At 41.9% G+C, this 13,448-nt stretch overlaps 1 protein-coding gene across 2 annotated transcripts; it reads left to right on the forward strand.

Moving 5' to 3' along the window:
• Positions 1-1,104: 1,104 nt before the first annotated feature.
• On the forward strand, positions 1,105-13,217 carry LOC307027193 (fibronectin type III domain-containing protein 7-like). Of its 2 annotated transcripts, XM_079695399.1 has the most exons (14): positions 1,105-1,244; positions 1,409-1,421; positions 1,586-1,846; positions 4,597-4,857; positions 5,874-6,137; positions 7,217-7,486; positions 8,143-8,397; positions 8,470-8,727; positions 9,050-9,304; positions 9,629-9,883; positions 11,420-11,680; positions 11,967-11,996; positions 12,122-12,158; positions 12,630-13,217. In XM_079695399.1, exons 1-13 carry the CDS (start codon positions 1,200-1,202, stop codon positions 12,151-12,153), a joined length of 2,460 nt encoding a protein of 819 aa, XP_079551525.1. In that variant the 5' UTR covers positions 1,105-1,199; the 3' UTR covers positions 12,154-12,158; positions 12,630-13,217. The 2 variants fall into 2 exon arrangements, with proteins under 2 accessions (XP_079551525.1, XP_079551526.1); XM_079695400.1 differs by lacking the exons at positions 1,105-1,244; positions 1,409-1,421 and adding an exon at positions 1,443-1,506.
• Positions 13,218-13,448: the final 231 nt, after the last annotated feature.

Here is a 13,448-nt window from a genome sequence, read left to right on the forward strand (position 1 = left end):
AACGGTTTTGAAAACTTTTTTTTTTTAAAACAACATATTTGCATGATATGGGTCTCTCACCCATATAATGCAAATATGTTGTGGTATCTTTACTACATCCTTGAATATAGAGTATTGTGCTACAATACAAATGTTTTTCCTTCTCTTTAAGAATTTTCGAATCCTAAATCTATCGAGTAGAATAGTTCATAAATCTAATCAATAGATTCATGATTCAAAGATTCTAAAAGTAGGGTAGACATGTGCAGTGGCGTTTCTATATGTACAAAAGTGGTGGGGCACAAAAAACTTAGATGTCTATATATAAGCTTCTGCAGTGACGTGCAGTGAGGTTGATGGCTGGTGAGGCACTGACTCTTCAGGTTTACACATATTATATTTTGACCTAAATCAAAATATAATATTATTTTCAAAAGCCTTTTTCGTCTGATGCTTCGATTAATTTTAAACAGACATTTCAACAAAAGGATACCCAAAATTTTTAATTTTATCATTTAAATATTGAATTGTTCTCTCTTATTAAGATCCCATTTTCAATCAAAATTGTGGTCTAACTCCCAGTTTCCACTGGGTCCATCTGAGCCGCGCTGCGCCGCGTCACGGCTGCGCCGCGGTTTTGGTCTCGCGCCATAACGGAACCGACTAACTCCCCTTTTTCGTATGTACAGCTCTAAACATGCCCAGACTTGTAGTGATTTTCGCCTTCTGAAAGAAAGAGTGTGTTTAGTGTTAAGAGTGCTAACGTGACGGCAATCTTGGTGTTGGTGACGTGTGCAAGACCAGAGATATAGTTCATTGAGTGTTTCACACAAATAAATGTGTCAGTTTTACGACACATTTTAATTTTTTTGACTTGCAAAATTATCCTTTAAATTGACAAGCATCATATGTGTAATTCGTGGCACAATTCAAACGGAGTCGAAAGATAATCTTTCTCTCGTCATTGACTTCAATCCATACTTTTCCTGAAATAATTAAGGTCCCCTGGAGGTCCACCAGAAGGGGAGGGACTTCACCTCTCTATTACGCTACTTCACTGTGAATGGTCAATTGCTTCAGTGGGCGGGACCAAATGCAGCTATTTATACCAGCACAGACACAGTATGTTTAGAAAAAGGTGAAACCTTGAAGAGAGAAGTATTTGAATCCAACAGAAGCTGCATAGTGTGAGGAGAGAAGTCATTTTACTTCAAGAAAATATGAAGTGGCCAGCGATTTTTGTCTTGCTGAGCATATGCTCACAGGTAAAGTAACGGACTAAAATGTGTTATAGTCATTTTGCTTATTTCATTTCAGGTTCAGAAAAACTGTTTTTAAAAAGGAGTGATACAATGTTACAGTCAAGTAGTAGGAACTTGAATGTCATATAAAACCATAACCGTTTTTATTTTATTATCTACATGTGCAGGCTGCAGCACAAGGTATGTATTTTATATTTTACCATAACTACACTGCAGATGGTAATATCATTTCCATATGAGAATGAAGGGGCACAAAATATTGATGGTAGGCTATATGTATCTGTACATGAATTAATTTCTCAGGGTGTAAAAAAGTAGGCTACTATAAAGATGCTCTCTCTCAGATATCGAAGTATCCGTGTTCTCTGCAACATCGAAGAGCGTGATTCTCAGATGGACCAGGATCTACGGAGCCAGCTCATACAAGGTCATCGCCGCCCCCCAGAACTCCCCAGGCAACCCCGTTGGTTATGCCGTGTTTGGTCCACACACAGTGATGGGCACCATCAACTCTCTGTCCCCAAACATCATGTATACATTCACAGTTGCAGCTCTGGATAATGCTCAAGAGATACTAAACATTGGAACTATCGATTCTTCCTCAGGTGAGGTAACCTTGTGATGTTAAAGCACTTAATTGAGTGTTTTATTCTTGTTTAGCTTCACCACACACACAAACGTTCTGGTGCATTTGTTTTAGTTAAGCTAGTACAGTAGGCCTACCGTTTTATTCTGTGATATTCGGGCAAACTAATTATTTCTTGTGTGTGTATACAAAAGTATTGGGACACTCCTTAATCATTGCATACAGGTGTTTCATTCAGTCCCATTGCCACAGGTGTATCAAATTAAGCAACTAGCCCTGCAGTCTGCCTTTACAAACATGTGAAAGACTGGGTCGTTCTAAAGCACTTTGAGCACCAGGAAAAGCGCGTTATAAAAGTAATTTTATTATTAAAGAGCTCACTGAATTTGAACGTGGTACTGTAATATGCCACCGTTGCAACAAGTCAGTTCGTGCAATGTCTTCTTTCGTAGATATTCCACGATCAACTGTAAGTGTTATTATTGCAAAGTCTAAGCGTTTAGGAACCACAGCAACTCACGTAAAGACCACGTAAAGTTAGAGCGGGGGCGCAGAGTGCTTAAAAGTCGCCAAAGCTCTACTGACTCGATAACTGCGGAGTGCTGCCACTGAAGTGCTGCCAGAGCAGTGGAAGCAGTGGAAACGTGTTCTGTGAAGTGAGGAAACACGCTTCTCTATCAGGCAGTCTGATGGACGAGTCTGGATTTGGCGAATGCCAGGAAAACGTTACCGGCTGCCGGACTGCATTGTGCCAACCAGGGGCGGACCGGGGGGAGGAAAAGTGGCCCGGGGATTAATTGACAGACAGGCCCACTTAATGCGCGATATGTATCGGCCGGCCGGCGACGAAAGTATGTTACTTAACAAAAAACCCTATGCATTTAATGTTGTTTTGGACAATTATTCATATAGTAATCACATTACCTGAGCCCTGGAGTTGCCTAGAGCAAAATAGTTACAGCATATATTTCGCAATTTTAATGTTAACAGATCATTGATGAATTAACATTTTGACCCAATTTGCCTGACTTGACGAATGGAAAAAAACATGGGCGTAGGAAGCATCCTCAATGTGGGTGAGACAATTTAACAGGGGTTGTGGGCAGGTGGTGGACCTCACCACCTCTAGGGGGGTCTGGGGCAAGCTCCCCCGGGAAGATTTTTTTTTAAAATGTTGACGTTAAATGCATCAATCTGGTGCACTTTGAGAGCAAACTTAGGGACTAAATCTATGGCAGTCAGTAGGGGCTTGGACTGTGAGCCGTAGGGTCGCCGGTTCAAGTCCCCGACCAGACCTACTTTTGGAGTGTGGACTTCTACTTGGAGAGGTCTCAGTTCACCTCCTTCCCTGCCGTGGTGCCCTTGAGCAAGGCACCGGACATCCCCCTTCCCCCCTCACTCCCATTGCTCCCCGGGCGCTGTACAATAGCTGCCCACTGCTCCTAGTACTAGACTCCTGGTACTAGGATGGGTAAAAGCAGAGAACACATTTCACTGTGTGCTGTGTGCTCTGCATGTGTGACCATTAAAAAGTGTTTCATCCCTCCCAATTCTTAGTCAACACCCATATAAAACAGAACTGTAAACAAATTTACTTTTTCTTTCAACATTTAGTTGAACAGCAAGTGGAGGCAAAAGTGACTGCACCAAAACAATAAATGTGGGCAACACGTTCGGCGCCGCGTGACCGCTGAGGCAGACGGACTGCCTCCTTTTCACTCGCCTACGGGTACAGCCACTCCCCCTGAACCCAGGGCTCGCTACAATACTGTATACGCAAACTATACAAAAACGCCAGCTTTGGAGCTTGTTTATCCATCTGTAAGCAACTGCCAGCTAGGTCTCTCAGTCACTAACTCCTGATCGTTCACTGCGTAGTGACAGCTGCTTTGGGCCGGTATGATTTAGGCAAAATAACAAATATTTTATTTATTTATTTTTGGCCCTCCGGCCCACACACGGCACCGGCCCACCGGGGGAATCTCCCGGTATTCCCAATGGCCAGTCCACCCCTGGTGCCAACTGTAAAGTTTGAGGGATAATGCTATGGGGTGGTTTGTCTGGTGATTCTTAATGCTTCATCTTACCAAGTCATTTTGGACAATTCTATGCTTCCAACTTTGTGGAAACAGTTTGGGGAAGGCACCTCTTCTGTTCCAGCATGACTGTGCCCCAGTGCACAAAGTATGGTCTATAAAGGCCTGGTTGGATGAGTTTGGTGTGGAAGAATTTGACTGGCCCGCACAGAGCCCTGACTTGAACACCTTTGGGCTGAACTAGAATGGAGATTCTCCAAAATCTTGTTAAGCCTTTCCAGAAATTAATAGCTTCAAAGGGGGGGACCAACTTCAGATTAATGCCCAAGAATTTGGAATGGGATGTCATAAAAGCGCCTTTAGGTGGCCCAATACTTTTGTCTATATAGTGTATCTGTATACACATTACAGTCAATGTTTTTTTAAACATTTGTTATCTGAATAACTAATGTAATGTGTACATTTTAAAACACTTAAATGGTACTTTGATGATGAACAGAGGAGCACAGAAGAGTCACTGTTGGTTCCTCATGATTTAAATAAGCCTTTCTTTAAGCAAATAGTTTTATTTTATTACATTCAGCATTCAAATTGACGTACTGTTGCAGACACAAAATAAATAGTTTGCCCTGAAATCTGTGGGTAAAAAGATGGATTGCATTGCCAACTATCGCTGAGAAGGTGGAGGAAGGTGTAGTATCTCGTCAAACTGTATTTCTTGTGAATCTTTTAGCTCCTGAGGTGATGGATCCAATCCTGACGGTGAAGTCGAAGGACAGCAAGACTTTTATCGTGTCTTTCAGCTTGAAGACCGGGGCGACATCTTACATCATACGATTGCAGAATCCAAACCGCTTCATCAGAGAATACATCGTGTCCTCCTCCCCCGCTGAGATTGAGTCTCTCGACCCGTACACAGAGTACTCACTCAGCATCATGTCTGTGAACAGTGGAGGCCAGAGCCAGCCATCGTCCCCTGTGACTGCAAAGACAGGTACTGTTGTAGTGTTTGTGTCCATAATTCAAGATTGAGAAACAAAACCTAAGAAATGTATTCAGTGGGTAAACAATTAAACCCCAAGGGCTGGATTATAGCAATGAGTCACATATTCAGTAAGAAACAATATGTCCTGTTCTTCTCAGTCTCCATACCCTGCAGGAGTCACTTGTTCTCCTTCATTGTCTCTTAGCAGAGTATACAGTCCTGTCAGGGAATGTATACACATTATCTTCAGTTTTTGTGCAAAAAGAATCCAGGGTTTTTCTTGCCGATCAATGCCTTAGGGTCTTTCCAGTAAAGACGGTAAGTATACCGGACCCTTCTCTGTTAAACACAATGGGAGGACCTGATCCTGAGAACATGGCTGGCACCTCTCTACTCCATCCCCAGGGGACTATCTGATCCACATGAGTACAAAATAACATGCTACAGGCAGTCATCGTTTTTGTTCGCCGTTTGCCATTATTCACCTCTGATTTAATTTCCCTTCCTTGAATGTAGGTTTCTGTTTATTTCAGATTGAGAATAACTACACTATAGGTGGATTTATTTATACATCCACCATTTTTCAAAATTATAACCGAAGCTTTCCACTCACATGTTTGAAACTAAAAACAACTTTTTTACATCTAAATTCAAACATGTGAGATTGATTGCTCACTTATTCAGAAACATGAAAACTATCATTTTCATTTTTTAGTAGGTGCATAAAAGTCTGTGAAGTGGCTGATACTTGGGTGCAGCCCATATTCTGACATCACTGCTTGGATCTGTGACTGCTGACAATAGAACAAAAAATAAAAAAATGGATTCACAAAAAAGTAAGGGCTTTACTAGGACTTAACTGCTGTAAAACATGACTCAGGATGTTTATTCCCTTAAGACTTGGCTTCAAAAGCATACATCTTAAATGACTAAGTAAGCAACAATCAAAGTCAAGAGAAACATATTCACTCAAAGTACAGTCGCCCTCATCGCTTCATAAAGTTAAACTTTGTCCCCCTCCACAGTGTTGCCCCCTCCTCAGCTCTCCGCCTCCTCTCCCAGCAACGACAGCATCACTGTGTCCTGGGCTCCTGTTGCCAACGCTGTCCAGTACAGCCTGTCTCTGTACAAGTTTGGCTGGAACACCACCTTCATCAAGCACAACACTTCCAGCACCAATTGGATCGTCTCCGGCCTGGATATGGGCTCAGTCTACGTCATAAAGGGTTTCGCCTGGGACCCCGAGGGCCGCCAGGGAGAGGACAGTCAGTACATCAACCAGATGACAAGTAAGCGTGCACCAAGACTCTTTTCTGTGTGTGGGAAATACCCATGATTGCTCCTACAAGTATATAGAGTCCATGTGCCTTTTTTATTTGATCATGTAAAAAATATTATACGTGTAGAGATGAGAGAAAATATTAACTAGGCTTGCAATCTTAAATAAACTTAACACAGTCACAGAACTTTTCATGTTATTGGGTAAGTATTACATTACATGTTACTTGTTGGATGCTTTTATCCAACACGACTTACATACTCAATACTGTGGGCAATCCCCACAGGAGCAATTTGGGGTAAAGTGCCCAGGGGCACAACGACATTCTGACTGCAGAGGGGTTTGAACCTGATCCGAATACCAACGCTCTATCCACTGCACCACACGCCTCCTCCACACAAAAAAAGTTTTTGCTTTCCAGAAACATTTAACCTCTTCACAGTCTTGCACTTATTAGAAATATATAATAGTGGAACCTAAAACATGACCTTAAGACACAGAATATTGTGTAAAAATATATATCTTCAAATGATTATCATGGGATGTAGCCTATATAAGCTACAAAAAACATGACTCAAGTTGTTTGAAATGGTATTAAAACCCTTTGTTTCATAAAGGAAACTACTCCATACAAGAAAAGGTTCTACATTTGAACTTGGGCGACTCCTAGTAGTTCAAAAAGACACATAGGTAGCACTGGTCTTCTCTGGAGTGTCTTATTTGTCCACAAAGACTTATGCCATCACAAGAATACAAAAACTGTACAAATAGAACTAGTTATAAAGCCATGTTCAAATAACTCGATAAGTGTTGACATGTAAACAGTCATTTGATGCTGAAATAGTGGGTCTCTGTGTTGGTTTGAACTATATAAAATATTTTCAACCTCAGGCTGTGACATCTATATCTAAGAACGGCAGCCATCTGATGAATACAGTATTATTAGTAATAACATTTTCCTCACCAAACATTACTGGTAAGAGTAATTTAGAAACTATTACTCTAATTATACTTCTCTACTCCTGTTAGTGTGTTTTTATGTGTGCTTTTATTTAATGAATCATTGGGCATGTTTTATTGTTTTCACAGGACCTGCTATGCCATCTATTGCCAATGTCTCCATGGTGATGAATAACGGTTTGGCCGGTATCTCCGTGTCCTGGGAACGGGATGAGGGGGTCTTTGGGTCCCTCCAGTACCATGTGATGAGCGACCAGAACCTCACCTGTAACTCCACATCCACATCCAGCTCCTGCATCCTGGCTCCAGTGGGCTGCGGAGAGGTACACATAGTCCGGGTCAGCACCTCCAACGAGGCCGGGCCCAGCGACCAATCCGGCCCCATGGTGTTCATCACCTGTGAGTATTAGACTACATTTAATTCCGATCACACTTGTGAACTATCTGTTTGTAATAGGGCACCGTAGACCTATAATGAGCAAGCCATAATAATGCAAGGAGTATTGGATTAGTCACAAGATACTGTATAAGTGTTGGTTGGTTGGAAGTTAGTTCATTACATCTTATTTAGAATCACTTTTATCCAAAGTTACTTCGATGCCATAAATGTGACTACAGGATCAATTTGAACCTCTGATCCTTACATTAATGGATTATCAAAATGGTTTCATTTGAAAGTTGACAAGAAATCTATTCGTCTTTGCATATTTATGATCTGTTTACGAGACAGCTATAAGATCATTCAATCTTCACATTCTCTTCAAACATAAAATACATAAAAGGCTTTTTCTTACCATCAGAAGAATTCTTAAATAGATTAAATCTAATATACAAGGAAATCAAACGGATACTTTGAACATACACTTCCCTACAAGAGTTATGATTACATTTAGTTGTTTAATAAGAAAAACATTATTATGTTATATGTAGAATTCTAACATTAACACATTAGTGCTAGTCTAGATATGGATAAAAAAATGATGGCAGCACTAGTTTGCTCTGAAACCCTCTGTCATTAAAATATGACTAAACTCTCTGCTGTCCTGTCCGGTCAGCCCCCTGCCCCCCACAGTCTCTGGCTGTTGTGGAGTCGACAGAAGGAAGCTGCACGCTGACCTGGGACACGGTGACTCACGTCGACAGCTACACAGCCTTCATCAAGAGAGGAGACGGTGCAGAGGAGAGCTGCAACACCACCAGCAGGAGCTGCACCTACAACTGCACATGCGGCCACACATACCTGATGTCTGTGATGGCCTTCAACCAGGCTGGCAGCAGTCCTGAAGGACAGGTTCTCAACGACACCACCTGTAAGTAGCCACTGAGGGGACAGATTTGAATTCATGATTTTCTGTGTATCACACCCCCTGTGTGTCTTTCAGTGCTCTGTTGTCCAGAGGGTGTATCCATCTCCGCCGTGAGCACTGACACGTTTGAGATCACGTGGACGGTCTCTCGGGGGGCAGAGCTGTACCAGACTCGAGCTGCAGACAGTTCAGAGGTCATCCTGTGTAACGACACGGCTCCGGTGTGCGCCCTCTCTGACCTCAGCTGCGACAGTTCCTACAGCGTGGTGGTGACACCCTGCAACGACATCAGCGGATGCAACCGGGCATGCAAAGCTCACACACAAATCACAGGTAGGAAACGTGTGCCCACCTGTATCCAGCAAATATCCAGTTACATTTTTAAGTTGTAAAGTTTTCCACTTTGTTTCATTTTCAGATTTCCCATTTAAATAACGCTAAAAGATCAGTTAAAAAATAGTTTTGAATGACTTCAAATGCTTGATATCTAATATTATGAACTAGACTGGTCATCAGAGAGCTACAGTATATTTGAAAACTACACATAGGCCTACAGCCAATTCATTAATTTCACATCCATTCCTCATGTACTGTATGTGGAGTAGTCTCAGAGGTTTGATTATGCTCTTAATTCCTCTTTTCCTCCACCCGTCAGCTCCATGCATGCCGATGAATCTGATGTTGACTCAGAGAAACTCCTCCTGCTTCAGTGTCAGCTGGACTCCAAACAACAGGCTTGCTATTTACACCGTGACAGCGTCGGGAGATGACGGCACACGCACCTGCAACACAGACGGAAACAGCTGCGACATCACTGACCTTCCTTGTGGCTCTAACTTTGAAGTCAGCGTCATAGCAACCAGCCCAGCAGGCTTGGGTTTACCCAGCTACTCTGAATTGTTGGAAACAGGTGAGCGGTCAAAAGTTGTGATTGAACCATTTTATTATAAAGCACAGGCAGGACTTAAAAACAACAATATAATAGCATGCTAGTGACGTGTAGCGCCACCTACAGCCTCAAGAACACCTTAAGGTTTCCTCAGCATGGAATACGAACACAGATATTTGTAATAAAAACTGATTTCTTAGTTAATATCAAGCTGTCTTTTGCTCTTTTCTGCTGTAACAAATGTAAATGTCCCCTCTGTGGGACGAATATAGGTATTCTGATTTTAATACAGATGGTAGTTTTTTTGTTCCACTTCAACACTAAATGTATCATCCTCTTCTACAGGACCGTGCTGCCCGGTGGATCAAGTGGTGGATCAGGTGACGCAGGCAATGAGCAATGTGTCATGGTCTCCCGCTAAAGGGGCGCATACATTCATCACTTCCCTAACATCAACGCGTGGCCACGCCCGCTGCCACACCATGGACTCCCACTGCCTCATGGGATGCATCACCTGTGGGACCAATTACACCATCACCATGGAGGCGATCAGCCACAGCGGGGGCCGGTCAAACTGCTCCTATGAGGGCTTCTCGTCCAGTAAGTGATTGGGTTTTCTTCCAATGAAAAGAAAATATTTTGCAACTGTAGTGTATCTACCAGAAAGCACTGACATGACACTTTTATTATAAAAAAGAAGCAATATATATATACACGATTGTTTATGGTATGTATCAATGGGGGGTGCTAGTGGATCGCCGGAGCTGTTAGATTAATATTAACATGCTTATTGTAGTTGTAAGTGCACTGCCTTGCGGCCTGTAGCACCTGTTACAGGGTGGTTTAGGCTAGGTTGCAGCTCTACCCTGTGGACGTATTGTGCCTGTGATATATATCTGCCTCACGTGACTATACCTCAGTTGTATGATTACCTGCTTAATGTGAATACACGGCGTTGAGACACAGCCTGACTTGCCTTGTTTATTAATGCACCTACATCTACAAACATGGTGTCAGAAGCTCAAATAGGACCCAGCTGTGGACTGCATGCTACTGTCCGTCGCTGAAACAGAGTGCGTTTATTTGTTTTGGTGAGGTTTAGCAGTTTAAGTTAGCCTGTTAGCATTAGCGTCACGTTGGAACAATGATGATCATTGTTGATGGAGCATATGTGTGGACTGGACCTGCATTTTACAGGAAAGGAGTGAGCAGAGAGTAGAGTAGTTGTTGATTCTTGTTCTGTTTTCTCGGAATATCTGCCTCTCCCTCTCAGACATTGAGTCGCGCGCGCTACTAAAGAGACGTGTTACCATGGAAACCAAACAATGGTGTAGCTTATTAAAGTCCGAGTGGAAACAGTCGTGTGTAAATCTGATTTTGTCAGAAATGCGGGAGAAATATGACCCCGGGAGGAAACCGGGAGAGGGCAATGAAATCGGGAGTCTCCCGCGAAAATCGGGAGGGTTGACAAGTATGACCCACACCCAACCTACACTCAACCAGATGACTGGTTTCAGGGCCAGGATAACTAAGTCCACGTCTGAAAAAAATAACCAGCTCACTGGATTGCACTCGACTGTAGACCACTTGGAGTGGTAGAAAATAAGGGGCTGCAAAAGGTACTACAGATTGCATCGTCTGACACAACATATGAGCTGCCATGCAGAAAGACAGTGACAAAAAGAATCCAGCAGCTTTATGACAATGAAAAGGAAGATAAAGAGAATTTATTGGAGAAAGCCGAATGTGTTGCCCTGACTGGGGATCATTGGACCCCGGTAAGCAATTCAAAGTACCTCTGTGTGACGGCACACTTTATTGACATCTTCTCACTGTTCTCAGGTCAAATATTTATATGTAATTAAAAATGCGATTAATTTCGATTAATTAATTAAAAAATCTCTAATTAATTAGATTAATGTTTTTAATCGAGTCCCGGCACTACAAAATACACTTTAAATTCAAAGCCATTTCTTGACTGCTTTGCTCATGTGCGTCAGGATTAACATTTGACAGCTCGGTGAAATATATGTTCCAAAAATTAAAACAATTTGTAGTGCTCTCTTTGAATGGGCTGGTTATCTTTCAGACATTAAAGCCACTGCAGAAAGCTCCCTTCATGTCTCTCTCTCTCAGGTGCCTGCTGTCCATCAGGCGTCCGGCTCTATGGGATGGCCCACAGCTCTCTGCGGGTGCACTGGCGCGGTGCTGGCAGCAGCCACAGCTACGTCACAGAGCTGGTGGGCAGCAGGAACAACTACACCTGCACCGCCTCCCCCGGGGAGAGCAGCTGTGATGTTCCCAACATCCAGTGTGGGGATGTCTACACTGTGGTGGTGACTCCGCTCACACCAGAGGGCAGCAAAGTCCTCTTCTGCGCCCAGAGGATCTACTCAGGTAGGATTGTGACATCTCTCAGTTGTTTATGATGATAAATAATATAGGAATTTAGTTTGGAGCTAATGTGTCCTTTTGTTTATATTAAAAGTTAACCCTCTGTTTATGCTCTTAACGGAAAAGTTTTAGCACTAGTGATTTTATGTCTTTCTGTATTTGGGAACACAACAGCAGTAAAGACGATTCAAGCCTCAGAGGGCAACAAAGGTGGCACAGCTGAATCATGTTTAAAATGATTGACAACATTTTGACTGAATTTCAACCTTTTTTTCCCCTGCCCTCTCAGTCTCTTGCGAAGGCAGCAACCTTGGTACAGGTGAGTGTTATAATATGCAAAGATATATTTATAACTCTATTTTAAGTCCCACCCAAACATTTATTTGACTTAAGAAGTAAAATTATTATTTTTCTCTAATGTCATTTCAACCTGTTGTTCTGCAGTGATATACAGAGGAAAGAGAAGCGTGGACTAGATATGGTAAGTAAAAATACGACAATTATACAGAAACTGTAGTGGAAGCTGTACATAGCAGCAACTGCTATAGTGGTTGACTAAAAACGCAAGCATAAAGTTATGTGAAGCCAGTGAGCTTGCCTCTTTGAGACCAGCTTTTAATCATCCTTTAAACTTCACAATATAATTAACAATATATGTGACAATAAAGCAAGCTAAAAGATGACCTTTTATGAAAACACCAATATTAAAGCAACGCAGGCACGACATGAAACGAGAACAGAAACAAAACTCTGATACTTGTTACAGTAAGACATAATAATTAAGTATATTATACATGTTCAGTTATAATGATGATTCTCTCTGCTGGTCACAATAAAACATTATTTTGATCTGAAAACTTTGATTTGACACTCTGCTGTTATAAGATGTAACAATTTACTTAATGAATATACATTTCTTCAAACTGAATGTGACTGAATCTCTTCTCCACAGACGCAACACCGCAATCTTCCTTTTCCTGCTCTTCCTCCATCAGTCCCGCACCACTGCAATAAAGCCAACTCATGGATGAATAGAAGGACTTGCCTGCACTGGACAACATGCCTGTGTGTTGTCCAGTGGTGATAGTGAAATCATTTTAATAATACATTTGTATGTGTTTTTATGTCTGTATCACTGATAAAACAATACCCCTCTATTCCCTAAACAATCTTGATCAAGCACTCGAAGAGACGAGTGCATATGTTTGCTGCTCATGAGGCAACATGTGCAATGTGGACATGAAACATGTTAAAAGTACCTCTTGAACAAATCACCATATTGACAAAAAGATCAATTGGCAAAAGAGTAACAGTGCCTAAGCAGGCCTTGAAGAATATTTTGCCCCTTCATTTTCTGAATAATTGATTGGATGGTTGGCCAAAAAGTAAATAATTGTAGGTGTGCCCCCAAGTAGGAAGGCTCCTGGTGATCTGTGTCACCTCATCTGTTCTCAGGATGAATTCAACTGTTTGTGATATGTGTCTCTGTTGTTGTGAAAACCTGATTCATAGATCAGTAAATAAATTATTCCGAGCATCATTTTTGTGATGTGTGGTTTATTTTGCCCATAGATTTGTGCTTCAAAATCTTGTTTTATGCTGTTTGGTGCCAAATTGTGGCGGACCATAACTAAGTGTACCTACTCCAATACTTTGACTCCACTATAATCCAAAGGCTAATGCTTTTGACTTCCCTCCGTTTGTTTGATAACTTTTGAATATACATTTTTAACTAAAAGGTATTTATATTTAATGTCAGCTTCAGATCTAT

The sequence above is a fragment of the Notothenia rossii genome, assembly GCF_949606895.1.
Source record: "Notothenia rossii genome assembly, contig: scaffold_159, whole genome shotgun sequence".
In the NCBI taxonomy this organism is placed as follows: Eukaryota; Metazoa; Chordata; class Actinopteri; order Perciformes; family Nototheniidae; genus Notothenia; species Notothenia rossii.